This window comes from Orycteropus afer, unplaced genomic scaffold, assembly GCF_000298275.1.
Source record: "Orycteropus afer afer isolate SDZICR_OR568_19922 unplaced genomic scaffold, OryAfe1.0 scaffold00040, whole genome shotgun sequence".
Lineage (NCBI taxonomy): Eukaryota > Metazoa > Chordata > Mammalia > Tubulidentata > Orycteropodidae > Orycteropus > Orycteropus afer.
The window spans coordinates 3,542,411-3,559,963 of NW_006921627.1; the positions used below are offsets into that span (position 1 = coordinate 3,542,411).

Sequence of the window (17,553 nt, forward strand, 5' to 3'; positions counted from 1 at the left end):
TCGGAATCCCATTACTTCCCAAGAAATGAACTTTTCTAGAATAAAACTCTTGATGAGATCCTGGCTCACCTGTAGGTCTGTCACTCAGTGCAGCCTGGCTCAAAGCCTCCCTCTCCCAATCAATCTTCTTCCCTTTCTAGGATAATAATCTCTCTCATCCCTCCCTGAGCTTTGCCTCCTGTCTCTGCTAGCCCCAGATACTGGAGCCCAAAAGTGGGGATGGCAACACAGAGAAGCCTGCAGCCAGCATCCCATTGCTGTGGTTTACCAAGGACCCAGGAAGCAAACCAGACTTAACTTGATAGCTGCAAAATGGAGGCAGAAGGGAAGAAAAGGATGTAAAGTGGGGTTTAAACTTAACCTCTGATTTTGTTGTGGTTGTTGTTAATAGCAGTAATATTGTTGTTTTTAGTTGTTGTACACAGTGACCCTGTGTGTGCAGAGTAGAACTGCTTCCTGGGGTTTTCAAGGCTGTGACCTTTCAGAAGCAGATCACCAGGCCTGTCTTCTAAGGCACTTCTGGGTGGATTCAAACCGCCAACCTTTTGGCTAGTAGTCAAGTGCTTCACCATCTGCACCACCCATTTAACTCTGTGTCAGGCCTTGGCAGAGGGCTTAAATTCATTCTCTTACTTAACTCTCATCATAAATTTCCTGTTCCTTTCTCTCATCACCAGACTAGAGCTCTAAAATGTTTCAACTTCCTTATTCTCTTCCATCCATGCACCATGTAGCAGGGTTCTAAGGGTCAAGAGAAAAATAAAAGGCGACTCGTGAAAGATAATCATGTGTCCAAATAAGGAAAAGGAGAGAGATCTCAGTGAAAGGTATTTAATGTCATAGAGAAACTGTACATCTGGGGCAGAGATGAAGAGACCGAGCCAGGCCAGCTGCACCTGACCTATCAACGCATCCTGTGGGTTCGTGAGGCCCCCCTTGATGGAGGAAGTGACAGCAGCAGCATCCCAAGTTTCTCTCCCTGCGTGGGAGGACAGTGCAACGTTCACTCAGTTCAGTTATACACCTGGATTTCTGCAGCCCAGGTGCAACTACTTAGTCCACGTCCTTCCTAAAACATCAGGTCAAATGACCTCCTTGCCCCTCGGTGCAGGGAACTCATGGCAGGAGCTAGTGGAGTGTGGAGGAAGAAGACTTCTTGCTGGAAAGACAAGCCGGGGAGTCCAGGGAGATGCGGCTCCTGAGGTATGGTCACCTGGTCAGAGATGACATTGGACCACTCCTCATTTTGTGAAAGAAGCCATTCCTGTTACTGTGGATTCATTAAATATGTACGTGAGTGAAAGGGTAAGAAAGCACTGGGCCTCTTACTGAACCAAATGGTATTCTAGGAAAGACCCTGAAGACATCAAGGTCCAAGCTGAGTTCCTGCCACCTTCCATGGGGCCTCTCGGCCTAATGCCTGGGGTCACGGAGCAGTCACATACCCACCAAAGACTCCAGACTTCCAGACAAAATAATCTTCTCCACCTAACCACCACCTCCCTCCTCAAGGCAGTGGTGGGTAGACAGTAAATATTTCCAAGTTCCTACAACCTGAGCGTCTCCACCAGAGGGAGAGAAAGAAGCCCTTCCTCCCGCCCACTGGGAGTTGAGAACCGGCCACATCCAGTCCTCAAAGATCTCCAGCGTCTCTTAAATAAGCTTTTCCTTTCCATCTTCTTCTTTTAATTATTTATCATCCATCTATTTATTTATACAAATATAAAATATATTTATATAGATTTATATAATATAGACTTTTGTGAGGCAGAGTGGAGGAGAGGGCTGGAAGAGAGGGGCCCTCTATTTACAGACATACTGGTCGACGATCTCAGTGCACTTTTTGCACTTGACAAAGCAGCACCAGTGGAACTTGCAATGGCAGCGCTCCACCTGGACGCTCTTGAACTGGTCGTAGCCCCGGCCACAGCACATGAGCTCACAGCCATCCATGCCTTCCGAGGTCTTGTTGCAGAGGCGGCCCTGGGTTCCCAGGGAGCCCGTGGTCTCATTGCGCAGGCAGTAGTCAGGGCTGGGATCGACGTAGACCAGGTCCTCTGGGGTGGGCTGGTTGAAACGGCTGTTGACCAGCTCCAGCTTGCCTTTGCGGGTAATGCGCATGGCGGCAGCACTGTCGTACTTCTCCTTGAGCTGGTCTCCCACCTTGCGGAACTCAGCCAGCTGGAGCCAGCAGGTCTTGAGGCTGCAGGACCCTGAAACGCCATGGCATTTGCAGGCTACATCTGCCATCTTATATACAGCCTGAGGGAGAGATGGGAGGAGAGAGACGGGGATAAGAAGGAGGATCCCTGGTTCGAAGAGGGTGGCTAGGGTAGCCACAGGTCAAGTACAGAAGAGAGGGGGCTGATACAAAGACTTGGTAGAGGGGATAGTTTTTTCAAGTCTACAAAGATTTCCCCAGAATCCTGTTACTCTGATCAAAAGGAGAACCACATAGAGAGATGTTTGGGAGATAATGTCACCTCATCTTATTAGCTACAAGGGTAACATTTGGGGTACTTTCACTTTCTACTTTATGCATTTATTGAAATTTATTATAACAAATATGTGTCATTTTTACCATCAGAGGGATAAAAATAGATATTTCCATCTTGATCAAATTCTCAAACAAACAAATGAAAACCAGCCAGATGTGCCCAGCTTTTATATAATATGGGACACAAGTCAGAAAAAAGAATCCAGTTGAATCGCAAGCCTGTAACAGAAAATGATGGCAGGGCCCCAGTTAGCCAAAAGCTCTTCCCCAATCCTGCCCTGCCCAATCCCCTAAGGATTAAATGGCCCCTTTTTCCATGTTATCATTTGGTCAGAAACTTCACAGTTATCAGGAGCCACCCATAAGCCACATTGGGTTTGTCAGCAAAACCACTTTCCTCCACCTCTAGCACCCACAGACATCTCCTGTGAGGCTGGAGGGTAGAAGAAAAAGGGTGAGACCATTCTCCATGGAAGAAGAGCAAGATGGTAGGCCTACCTACAGAGGCCAGACACTTGAAAACAAATTCACCCCAGAAGTCACTGAACCACAACAATGTGGAGTGGACCTGAACTTGGGTTATCCCAAATCAGAACGAAAAAAGCAGGTGTAGCCCAGAAAGCTGCTTACAAAGTGCTTTTCAGTGAAACTATACTGATGCATTGTGTGAAACAACCCTGGCAGCAGGCCCAGAAGTGCAGATGGCAGGATAAAAATGCAAACCCGCTGCAGAACACTTCCTTATGCCACAGCTATTGTCACCAACTGAGTCAGGACTCTCTTTTCAAGACTTTCTCTGAGCTTTCTTCTCAAGAGCCCCCAGATCACGTCTGCAGTTAGCTCTGCACAGAGACCACTGCAGGTACAAGAAAGAGCTTAACCATCATCAGCTCCCATTACTACTGTCAAAACTCTTCCTTTTTTTTAATGGTATGAAATGATTCTTACTATATTATAGTGGGGAAATAAAAGACGGAGAGAAGCTAAATAACCTGCTCAGGGCCACCCAGAAGGGAGTCAGAGCAACTACTGGCTTCTGCACTCCAATCCTGGAGCTTTAAAAAAGCTTAGGGCAGAAAAGGAAGGAAGGCTTCTCCCCAAGGTTAAAGGCATCAGCACTTAGCCTGGAAGCTCCAGGCACAAGGCATAAAGGAACTGACACCCCATTCCACCAGGCACTTCAAAGCCAGAGCCTGTAATTATCCTTCTGGCACAAATCCCCTGGGTCTGTGCTGAGGCCTGACATTCCTCTGGAAATGGTCCTTGGTTTAGAGAGGGATGGGAAGCATCTGGCACTGCTGAAAGGAAGAAGCATTAACAGTCTAAGATTGTGTACCCTGCCACTAAGTGACTAAGGGGACAGGATAAGCATCTCCAGTGGGAGTAAACACTTAGGGAGATTTGGGAAAGAAGAGTCAAAGCAAGAATCCATGGAGTAAGCATAACAATTTTAGCAAAACAAATCCAAGAGGAAGAGTTCCACGGACCCTCACTGGAGAGATACTCATCCCATCGTTCCTCTAATATAAAGATATTTAGAGATGGGATTTTTTTTTCTTCTTCTTCTCACAATATTTTACTATTGATAGTATATATAAGCCCCTCTGTGGACAGGGAGAGAATCCCAATTTTGGGCCCTTCCTGCTAACTGAAAAGCCATCAAATGCTTTTAAAAAATGTTTTAGCTCTACATCTTGCCCCCTGGCAAAGCCCTCTCTCTCTAAGTTCCTCTTCCACATCTATCTAATGGTATGACTGAGTTCAGTAACTGACAGGAATGTCACTAGGATTAGGGAGCTTTATCTGGAAACTGCTTAGAAACCCTTGAGTGACAAAACAATACCAATCCACTGGTCTTGCCATCAGTATTGAAAATGGAGTTAATAGAAACTCTTAAAGGCCAAGAAAAATGTCTTGCAAAGCATGGTTTACTCAGTGATCAAGATGTCAGATCCTAAATATTCTGCTTTAAAAAAAACAAACAAACAAGCAGTTGTAAAACACTAGGCCAGGGAATGCTTAACCTCTACCCCCACTTAATCCTTTCCTGGAGAACTTTCTGTGTAGGTGTGAGGAGGTAGGAAGTGAATACCTTTGGGCTCAGATGGTGACTGATGGCCAAGGCCTGTTCCTTAGAGAGCAGATAAAAACAATGGAGGGACAAGAATTTCCAACCTGAAGCAGACAGAGGCAAAAGGAGAGATAAAGGGCTATGGAAGAGGTGTGGAGACTGGAGAAAACCTCCCCCCTCACCCCCATGAAGACAGCGAGACAGACAGAGGAAGACGGGAAGGTGTGTAATCGAGAAACAAGGCAGATGGAAGGGAAGGCGCTGCAGAGATAAGGGCCCACTACAAACAAACAAACAATTAAGGGCAATAAAATGAGGAGCCAGCAGAAGTGGGGTCAAGACTGTGACTGAGATGAGGAAGAACTACTGTCTCCTCCTCTCCAAAGGGTCCCAGATTAGGATGAATGAATGCTCAGTCACCTCCACATCTGCCACAATTTCACAAGGATAGCTCAGAGCAGAGATAGGAAACAAACAGCCTCCCATGAATTTGACCTCTTAGTAGGAGGCAACATGGGAAGATCTGTCTGCATATTGACATATACCCACCGTGGACTACACGGTGGGGTCTGCAAAGAAGTATAGGTTTCAGTGTCTGCCCTCAGGAACCTACAGCCCTAAAAGGAAGGTAGAACAAGAAGTATCTCAAGGAAAGCATGAAATTCTCTCCTGGAGTTCAGATGCAAGTGGGACTACTCACTACAGGGATTTTAAGGAACAGGTGGTATTTGAACTGGGATCTTGAAAAGCGGATAAAATTTGAGCATTCAGGAGATCAAAGTGCAGCTCTTCAGCCCTTTCCCTAGTCTCTCATTACTCCTCAGGGTTAGACACCAGAAAATTCAACACCAAAGACTTGGGGTTAATGGACTGCCAGACAGAGATGAAGCCCTGGAACCTATGAGCCCCAGAGGTCCCCTCAGAGGTGAAGGTCATCGGAGATGGCTGTGGTCTTTATAGTAGAACAATTACAAATCAGAGCAATGAACAGAACTCCTTCCTAACATCACCACAGATTAACACCTCTGACCTCCATATCTGGCTAAACAAAAGTAGCCTTTGGATATGGGACATGCACAAGGAAAACACTGGGCAAATGACCCAATTCTACATTTTACTTGAGGCCACACTGTTGACAATGCTAAATTTCACATAAGTGTAACTTGTGCTAACCAAAACCTCCTTGTTGTCAAGTCGATTCTAACTCCTAGCAACCCTACAGGACAATGTAGAACTGCCTGATAGGGTTTCCAAGGCTATGATCTTTGACAGAAGCAGACTGCCACATCTTTGTCCCATGGAGTGGCTGGTGGGTTTGAACTGCCAGCCTTTCAGTTAGCAGCTGAGTGCTTAACGACTGCTCCACCAGGCTCCTGAGCCTTGTGTACCAAGCTGATGTTCCAAGATCCTGATCTATACAAAAGCCATTTCCATTTGCATTTATTTGTTATGTGCTCCCATGAAATATGAATGAATTTTTTAAAATTGACATATAAACACATTTTTAGAAACATACCCATATCCTGTTACTGAATCACCAAAAACCAATATTAAACTTCTGAACTATCTCTTCTCAAGAAACTGCAACTCTCTGTTAAGGGTGATGAGAAAAATTTAGAAACCTAGTAATGATGGTTGTACAACATAATGAATGTGATTAATGCCACTGAATTATATATGTAAAAAACGTTGAATGGCAAGTGCTTTGAGATATACGTATATATACATATACATGTATTTATATTCACCAAACAACCAGTAGTTTTTATTTTTTGATTAATTCCTTGGTCTTATTATAATGCCTGGCCTGGACCACAGAGCCAGCTGGCTTAACACAGACCTGAGAATGGACAACGCTGCAAGAAAGAAGTCTGTGTTGTTTTCTGAGAGGTCTGTGGTCTCCTAGCCCTTTCCCAGGAGGGGTATCCCACTACCCAGCACTCAGACCTCCCCTCAGAACTTTCTAAGTGGAACGTGGATGTACCCAGCCTCCCCTCCATAGCCGTCAACACTGGATATGCTGAACCAGTTAAGAGGCAGAGCTTCCTGCAGCCGGTTTCCTACAGCAGAGGCCGACCAAGATGGGGCAGCACAGAAAAGGAGGGGCCAGCACATGCGCTCAGAGGTGAGGCCTTCATGAACAAGGTACAGGCAGAGAAGAAATCCATTCTCTGGCATACCACAAAGGGAAAACTCAAGCTGATGCCTTACAATCTGCATGTTCTTCATTAAAAAAAAGAAAAAACACAAAAAAACAGTGGCTGTCAAGTCAATTCCAACTCAGAACATGACACCATAGGGTTTTCAGGGGCTGATTTTTCAGAAGTAGATCACCAGGCCTTTCTTCTGAGGTGCCATTGGGTGGAGTCCAACCTCCAACCTCTCGGTTAGCAAACGAGCGTGTTGATTGTTTATACCACACAAGGACTCTCATGTTCTGCATATGCAATGAACCAAACTCACTTCAAAACATATTATTTTCATCCCTATTGAAATTGAGGCTTAGAAGGCAGTGTCACATCTTATAGGAGACTGGTAAGCAGTGGGCTTGAGCTTTAAAAAGATGGCTGCCTCATACTTCCACTCATGTTAAAACTCTTAGCCTATAAGTGTGTTTGTCATTAGTGCTTGAGTCAGCTTTTTGACTGGGTTTCTGGATATGTATGATAACCAAAAACCAAACTGACTGCCGTCGAGTTGGATCCAACTCATAGCAATCCCTCCTTGGGTTTCCGAGGTGGTATCACTACGGAAGTAGATTGCCCAGCCTTCCTTCCAAGGATATGTATGATAGCAGTTCTTAAAAATAAGTTCTGGTTTTCACCCAGTCTTAACAAATTCATAAACCTTAGACGAGGTTTAACAGCCTAATCTTCTAATTGTCTTATTTGTTCAAATTACAAAGCGGGGAATGTCAAGACAAGAACTCTATTCCACGTGTCTGGAATTTCAATCCAAACATTACATCTAAGTTCTATAAGGGACAGATGTCCTGTGCAAAGTCTTCAGTAATAAATAAGGTCAAAAAAACAACAATCACCTGTGACCACTGGGAAATGGGGCATTTTGAGATGGATTAGTTCAGTATGTGGGCATCTAGGTCAGTGACTGCAGGTTAAGAAGCTCCATGGTCAAATTAACCTCCTTCCTCAGCCCAGTAGCAGCTCAATTGTTCTAAAGTGTGTTAGGAGGTGAGAGGTGACGCCCATCTTACCCTCCGGCCGGCCTCGTTGTTTTGCAGGTTCATGAGCACTCGTCCCTGCTCCTCCGACCCCTTGGCGAAGTTCTTCTCCCGCTCCCGGGCATCCACAAACTCCTTAGCAAAGCGGTAGCCGTACTCCACATTGTCCCCACAGCCACCCCACAGCCAGTCCCTGGGAAGATCCTTGGGCCGTGCTGTTCTGCTGCATCCACATGTAGAAAGCTCCCCCTCGCGGCAAGCCCGGCTGATGGCATTGACCACCCCCGCGGCACTCACGGCGTAGGTGAAGGCAGTCTCTCGGCTACCTATAGGAGAAACAAGAGGTCGTGAACAAGGTGGTCAACACTTCAGCTCTGCCCAGGCCCTTCCTTCTTTCTGCCTCCTCCCAACCCTTACACTACTGCCTCTGCTAACATGTTCCCCATGACGGGAAACAATGGCAAGAGGGAGCATCTTCCACTTCCCACAGCTTTAATGGTTAGAAACCTCCTTCATAATGAACTGGAATTCGCCTGCTGGTTACTTCTGCTTATTGGCCCTAGCTCTGCCCTATGAGACCACCAGAATAAAATGAGTCCCTTCGGTCCTGGCCTACACTAAGATCCATTCCAGAGACATTTCCATGACCAGTAATCCCTAGGAGGTAGATCTTAATGGAGGGGAGAGTGCGCATGAAAGAATTTATGGAACATGTGGGACCAACAGAATGAGACTGAGTCAAGAAATAATGGGATCAATAGTTGGACTCAGTGTCCTAAGCAAAAATTTCTTCCTCCCAGATGCAATTTCTCACCACTCCACAGGCCACGCATCTGTCTCTTTTATGGCTGCCATTATCTACCTAGCTAGACAGAGGCAGAGACCAGGAGTAGAAAGTTAGCCACAAGTACAGTGTTCAGAATAACCCGCACTGTCCCTTTCTTTCTGTCTTTCACAGGGTCCACACTGCCCCCTAACTTGAGTATTGGGAAATCACCAATGGTACCTACAATTTCAGACACTTAACTTGATCCTTGTATATCCAGAAGATTTTCCAGTAGAAAATCTGAACTATGTTCCTTCTTCCTTGCTGCAATGAATTACTTAAAAACTCATATAATTTATGTTCTACTTTAATAAAAATGTTTCAATATATATATTCATTAGCTATTAGGTGAATGCAAATCAAAGCCACAATGAGATGCCCCTTCCTACTCACTAAACCCACTGCCATTGAGTTATGTCTGACTCATAGCGAACCAAACCTACAGGACAGAATAGAACTTCCCCATAGGGTTTCCAAGGCTATAAATCTTTATGCCTCATCTTTCTCACATGGAGTGGCTGGTGGGTTCAAACCACCAACCTTTTGGTTAGTAGCCAAATGCTTTAACCACTGCTCCACGAGTTCTTTGCACACCCACTAGGAGCTCTATAATCAAAAGACAGATGCTAACAAGTTGATGAGAATGTGGAGAAATTGGGACCCTCACATATGGCTGGTGAGAATATACAATGATACAGCTGCTTTTAGACAACAGTGGTAGGCTGGCAGTTCCTCAAAAGGTTAAACACAAAGTTAACCACATGACCCAGCAATTCTACTCCCAGGCATATATTTCCAAGAGAAATGAAAACATACAACCACACAACAACTTGCATACAATGTTCACAGCAGCATTATTCATAATAGCCAAAAAGTAGAAATAATCCAAATGTCCATCAACTCACAAATGGGTAAACAAAATGTGGTATATCATACAATGGAATATTACCAGGCCATAAAAAGGAATGAAGTACTGAAAAATATTACAACATGGATGAACCTTGAAAATATTTTGCTAAGTTAAAGAAGCCAGATATAAAACACCACATATTGTATGATTCCATTATATGAAATGTCCAGAATAAGCAATAATACCGTCTTGGAAACCTAAAGAGGAGTTGCTGTGAGTCAGATTGGATCCAACTCGATGGCAGTGAGTTTGGTTTTTTTGTTTGTTTGTTTGTTTATAGAGACAGAAAATGGTTGTTAGGGACAGGGGCAAGTGAGGAATGGAGAGTAACTGCTAACATGTATGAGGTTTCCTTTTAGGGTGATGAAAACATGCCAGAATTAGATGGTGGTGATGGTTGCACAACCTTGTGAATATATACAAAACCACTTAACTGAGCTGTAAGTTTAAAAGGGTGAGCTGTATGGTACATGAGTTCCATCTCAATAAAGTTGTTATAATAAATACTCATACGGATTCAAATATACAGGGAAGGGAGTGGTCCTTAACAGAACACTGGGATTCAGTCCTGATCTTAGAGATTAAGCCAGGTGGAATCTTCAGCTCTCCATTTCCTCCACTCCTGAGTCTCCATGATCAGAAATATACATCTCACAGTCCTGTCCTGGCAGGTGGAGAGGGAAGCAGTCTGCAATCAACTAATAAGCCTAGAGTGATCTCCTACCTTGGCCTCATTCTTGATTATCTAAGCAAGACACAGAGCAGTTTGCAACCAGACCACACTGAGTGAGTCTGTTTTTCTCAACCAAGAGTCAGCTTCTGGTCAGTTGTGGGATAGGAGTAGCCCAAGAAAAACCCAGATGATGGCAGGAAGTTACACTCATGATTCAGCCATCAGGATCAACATTTGAGTCAGTACCCAAGTACAACAAGAGAGCAGGGAGTGGTCTGGGGGAACCAGTCTATAAGAATGAGCAGCCAGGATGGTAAGATGGCCAAAGAAGTTCTGAGGAGGAGGTCTGGGCCCCGCTGGGAGGGATTCATCCCTGGGAAGTCTTCCTAAAATACAGCCTCAATCCCCTGACAAGGCATCCTGGAACAGGAAGGAGTCTTTGAAGCTACAGCCCAGATCTACATTACATTCACTGTAAGCATTCTTTTTACAACATTCCTCAGAGAAGCTGGCTAGGTTTGCAGGGCAGCCCATTTCATCTTTTTTAATGATTCTAATTGTCAGTACACTCTTTCTTACATTAAGCTGAAATATGTCTCCCCATAATTTCTGCCTTCTGGAGCTACACTGTCTAATCTCTTTTCCATTTGACAGCCCTTCAGTGTTTGAAAACAACTAATATGCCTTCTATGTTTTCACTTTTCCAAGCTACATATGTCTGATCCCTTCTACCATTCTTTAGCAAACATGCATTTCCAAGCTGAATCATCCCTCTCAAGAATTGGCCCCAGGTTTTCAACATGCCTTGTAAAATAATGTGCCTGCAGCTGAACATAATACACCAGAGATGATGTGCTCTGACAGTTCTTGCTCTTCATGATGGCCTGGGACCCCAAGCTGTCCTCCAGTGTACTAGCTGTCTCATGCAGTCACTTTCTCTTACTCTTTTGGTCAGGGCCATCACTATGCACTGAGTGTGAGTAGTTCTGCCTGGATGTGACAGCAACTGGGTTCTCTAGTTAGCCCAAATGGCTTTAAAAAAAAAAAAAAGCCTCACTACCATAGAGTCAATTCAACTCATAGCAACCCCACTGGGTTTTCAAGGCTGTAAATCTTTTACAGAAGCAGTCTGCCTCATCTTTCTTCTATGGAGTAGCTGGTAAGTTTGAACCACGAACCTTTTTGTTACTGGCCAAATGCCTTAACCACTGTACCACCAGAGCGCCTGTGAGTAAGCCTAGAGTACTAGTAAACGTTGGGTTTTTTTGTTTTTAATTTGTTGGTACTAGTAAAGGTACTAGCACTACCCTCAGCAAGCAAGAGATAACTTCAGAATGGATAGCAACATGGGGATGTTATCTACACAGGAAACAATTCATAGCAACATGGGGAGGTTATCTACACAGGAAACTGAAACCATCTCAAGGGTAAAGGCTAATAAACCAGCAACCATGGAGCCACTAGAGAGACCTTGCATCTCCCTCTACCAGGAGTACAAGGAGACAATACAACAATATCATGCCCTCTCCATTCCTGGCACTACAACTACCAGGAAGGTGCCTCCATGTCCTCTGGGCAGAGGCTCCCTGAAGTGCCAATGGCTTCCTCCAAGCTGCTCTGCTGCCCTCTGGTGGCTAATTTTTGCAGCCGCTTCAAGGAGAAAAGGAGTCTTGGGAGTCATGGATACAAGAGAGCAGTGAGAGACTCACCAGGAGCTACTCTGGGCCCAGGGGGAGGCATGGAGGGCAGCTTCCCTGGTAGCATAAGCCTGCAGGGAAGTTAATAAAAAAAAAAGGAGTGGTAAAAATAAGGCAAATATATGGGTCCCATTTTGTAACAACAGGATACAGAGAGACATGGTCTGCTTTCACAAGTTACTCCACATACAAATCTGAACCCAGCAGGAAGTATCCATTCCTGCCAACTTCTTTCTTTCTTAAGGGAAAGACTTGCTTTTGGGGCTTTTCTCGGACAAGCTATCACTAGTTTTCAGTGTTTCAGCCAAGAGGTTCTAGCCAATGTCAGTATACATTCAAAACTAGTTGTTAGCCAGTAGATTCTGCTTCAAGGCAACCCCACGTGTGTGAGCATAGAACTGTGCTCCATAGGGCTTGCAGTGGTAGACTCTTCAGAAGTAGATCACCAGGCCTTTCTTTCTAGGGGCCTCTGATTGGACTCAACCTCCAACTTTTCAGTTAGTGGCCAAACTGTGTGCACTGACCCAGGGACTCCAGGCATGTATCAGGTTCCCAATAAAGATTGTTGTTGTTGTTACGTGCCAATAAATTTAGACTCCTTGAATTGATCGGAGACTGCCCTCCCTCTATGCCAGGGTCATCCTCACTTCCTTACCCAAAATAGCACAGGAAAGTAAGACTAAGACTTTCACCCAGAAGAAGGGACAAATAACAGGTGAATTTTTAAGACGACTCGATAAATCATGAGCAACCCCACTTGACCTCCATGTCCATTCTTTTGGAAGAGTGGCCCAATAAGGCTGTCATAGGAACACATGCTCTTTTATGCACTTTGAATAGATACTGAAGGAAGCAAGAGAGGAACAGGGTTCAGTGTACTTTCCCCACTATTCTTACTTCTCAATCACTATGAGGTGGGGGAGATGGGGGAAAGACATCTGGAATAAATGGCAAAGAGGGGAGTGGGAGGGAGAGGAAACGTCCAGAATCCTTCATAGTGAGGGGTTAGAACCTCTAACTCCCTTTCGTGCTAAAAACACTCTTTGGTGGTGGTGGTGGGGGAGCCCCAGCCTCAGGTAACCCCTGAACGTTGCCTTTGAGGGGAAGCTGTTCTGGAAGAATGTAAGACAGGACAACACAGTCCTCTAACACCTTCCTTTTATGGCCCTGAGGATAAGACCCAGTAGAATAGGGCCGGATTTCTCAATTTCTTGCCAGGGAGGGGAGGCCTGCATTTCAAAAGGACCTAAAACAATTAGACCCCAGATCACACCTCCATCTAAGCAATAGGGTAGCCAAAGAATCCTAGACCAGCAGTGGGAGAGGGAAGGACTGGAATCCAGGAAGGGAGGGCCCTCTCATCTTTCTTCTGTAGCCTGCCCCCTTCCCCCACTTTCGCACACATCCCCTTTCAAATGAAAAAACCAGGACTGGATCTGGGTCGGGTTAACGACAGCTATCATCAATTTGGCCCAAAGTTTCGCTCTGTCTCTCAAGGGTCCAAGTGAAAGAGGCAAAAAAAGCCTACAGACGTTCAGGGCTGCTGATTTTCAGTTCTCCAGCCAAGGCTGTAAAAGAAGGCCCTTGTTGTACTAAGAGACAAAGGGCAGCGGTGGTGGGCGGGTTCCTAATCCACTAACTCAACTCAGATGTTCTGATCCCCTCCCAGAGTGAGTCACAGACAGCCTGACCCAGGGTGAAGCTGGAAAACAGAGGGCTAGAGGAACACTGACATGTGTGGCTGATACATTATGGGAGACACCTCTTTTTTATGTGTGTGTCTCTCTATCTTCTTGACCACTGCTTCCAAGTCTGTGGTAGGAACACATGCTCTTTTATGCACTCTTAGCTGCTACTGTGCCAGTCCTGACAGAACTGAATTGCCCTCCAGAAAGATCGGCACAGTTCCTCCCCCCAAGTCATGTTTTGGTAGCCTCTTACCTATTTGCATGACTCTTCCAAAAACAGATGTGTTGTCCACGGTGCTGCAGTTCCACCGCCTCTGCCGGAATTGGTGCTGGCACTCCTTGATGCCTGTCTTGGCTCCTTCCCCTATGTAGGCCATGTGCTCCTGGTATAGTTGGCACAGCTTTCTCTGGCCAGGGGAGAGTCCAGGAAGCTGACTACACACAGGCTGAGCACCGATGATGAACATCTCAGGTCTCTGCACCGGGTTCATAGCTAGTGACCTGCAACAGTGATTCAGAGAAGGAGGAAAAAAGCCAAGGAGTGAGCACATACCTGTGTGCAGCACAAAGCCATTCATGCCATACATTTATCAAGTACTTTGTGTCCAAGGCTTGACAAGGAAAATTAGTAAGACAGAATGCCTGCCTACAGAGGGCACCATAGAGAAATCGAGTCACAAACACATATGACATGTGAGATGCCAAGAACTTATGGCAGATTTGAGCTTCTGGATCCACAATGATCAGATAGTGTTTATGAGAGAGAAAGAGAAAGCTTTTATGAGGAGATGGCCAGAATTTGAACTGGCTCTTGAAGGATGGGGGGCAGGTGGAGAAGAAGACAAGGAGAGCAGGCTATTCATCTGAGGCAGAGGGGGAAAAGGACCAAAACTCAGCAGGAAGCACATGACTTATTCAAGGGGTGGGAGTAATTAGTCCTGTTTAGCCCAAGTGCAGGATATGTGATAGAAAGCAATAAATCCCTTTAAATAGAGATCCCCTTCTGCCTTTAAAATAGAGTCCAATTTACATATATCACAACATATTCTAAATGTTTTCACTTCTGTATCTCACTCCACACATCTCCAAACCCAGTCTTTTATTGGCTCAGGGGATCTCCCTTTTGCTCCTCATCTACCAGATACAATAAGGTTTTAAGTTAGATGAGAGGGCTGTTGACTTGCCATCTAAGTAAAAATGTGAGTGGGGCACAGACCATGCAAAATAGATGGTGACTGCCTGCCCCTGTTGACTTGACAATGACAAAAGTCTTGAAAACATGAAAGAGACACACGTGATCGTGCAAATCTCTCATCTGGTCTTCAGACTTAAAACAGGCATTCTACTCTTCCTGTCACACTCCCTCCAGCAAAAAAAAAAAAAAAAAGATATCAATGTTTTTCTTGATCCAATAGCAACAAAAGAGCTATTTCTAAAAATCCAAGTGGATGAGGGGAAAGTCCAGGAAAGGCAGAATGTGACGAGGATCAGAGAAAAAGTCAGATGAGCTCCTAGTCCTTTATTCTTGGGGATATCCCTTACCCCTGGAAGCCTGAGAGAGGAAAAAAAAAGCTCTCTAGTTTCCTGGGATAAAAGAGGATCCTGAGTATTCCTAGAATTAAAGGAATAATCACAACATATAGTGCCCTTTCTCCACATCTCCATGACCAAAACAGGGAGGCCTTGGGTTGGAGATGTAGGACTTCAGCCCCCTCTCACTCACCACCAGGAGTTGGCTTCTGCGAGAAGCTGCGCCCAGCTGGAGAGCAGAGCAGCCGTGAAGAGCAGCAGCAGGCCAGGCATTGTCGGCCTCACCCCTCTCCAGTGGCCTGGGAAGACCCTGGGGACCGACAGCTTCCAAGACAGGGCTCCCTGCAGAAAGCAGAAATGAAAGGAGAATCAATGTGGAAGTACAGCAGATAAGGGAAAACCAGGAAAGAAGGGGGTGGGGGGGGGTACAAAGGGGTGGATCTGAAGTCAAGTTCTGGTACCCCCGATGGAATCCAGCCTCTTTCCAAACTCCATCTCCTATTGCTTATCTTCTCACCATAGAGTATTTATGCCTCATACCCCAAACCAAGGGCACTCTACTCAGGACCCAATTCCCAGGGAAACAATGAGATGAGAAACCAGAAAAAATTAAATAAAAGCAAATCTCAACAGCAGAGTGTGTTCTACACAGTATTTAAGGAGATGCTTTGGCTGTTGCAAACCACACCTGCCCTTCTTCCAGAACAATCAAAGAAATGAAGAGGACCATTCCATCCACCCCTCCATCCCACTCACTCCAGCCCAGAGATTTATTTCTCTGACATCAGACTCTCCTTTGTGGGGTCGAAAAATAATTGGTGCATTGGATTTGTCGTAGCACAGTGCCTAAGGCTAACTGCTAACCAGAAGGTTGGTAGTTCAAACCCACCAGCCACTCCACGGAAGCAAGACTGGGCAATCTACTCCCGTAAAGATTTACCACCTTGGAAACCCAATGGGGGTCGCTAGGAATCTGAATCTACTTGATGCCAGTGGGTTTTGGTAAATAAGAGTCTTCCCCTTCAATCTATACCCTTCTGCTTCTCATCCAACCTTGTTTACTCTTCGCTAAACAAGCAGTGGTGGTGGTGGTGGTGGTAGTAGTAGTAGTAGTAGTAGTAGTAAAACAAGGGCTTTTCACTTTCACAAGGCAATGTCAGCCCCTAAAGCTTTGGGGGCTGCAGTGGTGCCTTCCTCGGTGGCCCCGTCCTCTCCTGGGCACTGTGTGGCCCTCTAGGGCACCATGAACACCTTTCCCAGCAGCACACAGAACAGCAGTGGGAACATGGCCAGCTCCTGGTCCACATCTCTTGCATCAAATGTCTGTGCTGTGGAGGCATCTTCCAGAATCAACAACCCCACCCTTGCAGCATGAGAGCTTCCCACATCTTTGGCTTTCACTTTTTGTAACTAACAGCCTGTGCTCCCAAGGAACACTTTTCTCTGAGACCTTGGAAATCGGACGGAAAGTCCATGCTTGTGGATTGTAGAGTAAGTCTATAGACACATGCCCCCCCTCCACTCACCCCCACCTTATTTCTCCCTTAGCATCCATCTGGGGCGTGACCCCACATTCCCAATGAGCCTTCTTCCCACAACCCCTTAACACTTCCAACTTTACACACACAAACACTCCCACACGCACACGCGTGCTGAGCCGCCCCCACCACCAGCTCACCATGCTGGTCCTGCAGTTCTGGGTCTCCAGGCTCTCCGGGAGGGGGCGGCAGGTGCTTTGGGTCATAAGCCTAGGATATATGTTTATCCTGGGGCCACCAAGAGAGGAAGGTGGCCTGAGCAGGATCCAGGGAAGCTGGGACTCGGCCTTTTCCCTACTTCCTTTTGGTTTTCCTTCTCGAGGTCTCAGCTGGGGCAGGGGCACCAACAGGCAGGTGTGTGGGGCTGGCAGGGGGCAGATCAAAGAAGAAACTTGCTCCTTCCCCTTTGTCATGCAGAGCCAGCTCGGAAATGATCGGCCTCTATCCCAGCCGACTAACAGCTCCCCACACCCTACTTTCCTACAGACCTCTCCGCCTCTAAAGGATGAAGCCCCCTCCCCCTCGACCCTCTACCCCCCATAAATCCTCCCCCACCCCTCAGGGCAGGAGGTCTGTGAATGCAACGACTGGAACCAAGAGATGGAGCAGAGATAGGGCTGGCACCAGAAGCTAATGGCTTTATGGAGGGGAGGGGACCAGGTCCTCTAGCAAGGACTAGAGAAAAGCTTCAAAGAGCTTCCTTGTCCAAACATCCTCAACTCCACCTACCAGGCCTTCGTGGGGATGAAGTGTCCGAGCTGCCCCTATTCCCTTTAGGCCTCCTTCCTCCAGCTTCCTCAACCCCTTTTTCCCTTATCCTCATCTTCTGCCCACTGCCCCATTCCCACCTCCGAGCCTCTTGCAAACACCCTACTCCCTTGGCCTGATACACATCCTCACACATGGCCAGTGCCAGATAGCTGAGTTCTTTCTCCCAACTGG

General features: G+C 46.1%; 1 protein-coding gene across 1 annotated transcript; it reads right to left on the minus strand.

Moving 5' to 3' along the window:
* Positions 1 to 1,803: 1,803 nt before the first annotated feature.
* On the minus strand, positions 1,804 to 16,817 carry WNT5B (Wnt family member 5B). The gene is made up of 5 exons (XM_007937032.2): positions 16,752 to 16,817; positions 15,267 to 15,415; positions 13,797 to 14,044; positions 7,783 to 8,075; positions 1,804 to 2,262 (listed from the first exon to the last, which is right to left on the minus strand). Exons 1-5 carry the CDS (start codon positions 16,815 to 16,817, stop codon positions 1,804 to 1,806), a joined length of 1,215 nt encoding a protein of 404 aa, XP_007935223.2.
* Between the last annotated feature and the right edge of the window lie 736 nt (positions 16,818 to 17,553).

Coding starts and splice junctions, on each gene's coding strand:
- WNT5B (XM_007937032.2), bottom strand. CDS start 16,817: ATGACCCAAAGCACCTGCCGCCCCCTCCCGGAGAGCCTGGAGACCCAG. Junction 15,416..16,751: donor AGAACTGCAGGACCAGCATG/GTGAGCTGGTGG, acceptor TGCTTTCTGCAG/GGAGCCCTGTCTTGGAAGCT. Junction 2,263..7,782: donor ACAACGAGGCCGGCCGGAGG/GTAAGATGGGCG, acceptor TCTCTCCCTCAG/GCTGTATATAAGATGGCAGA.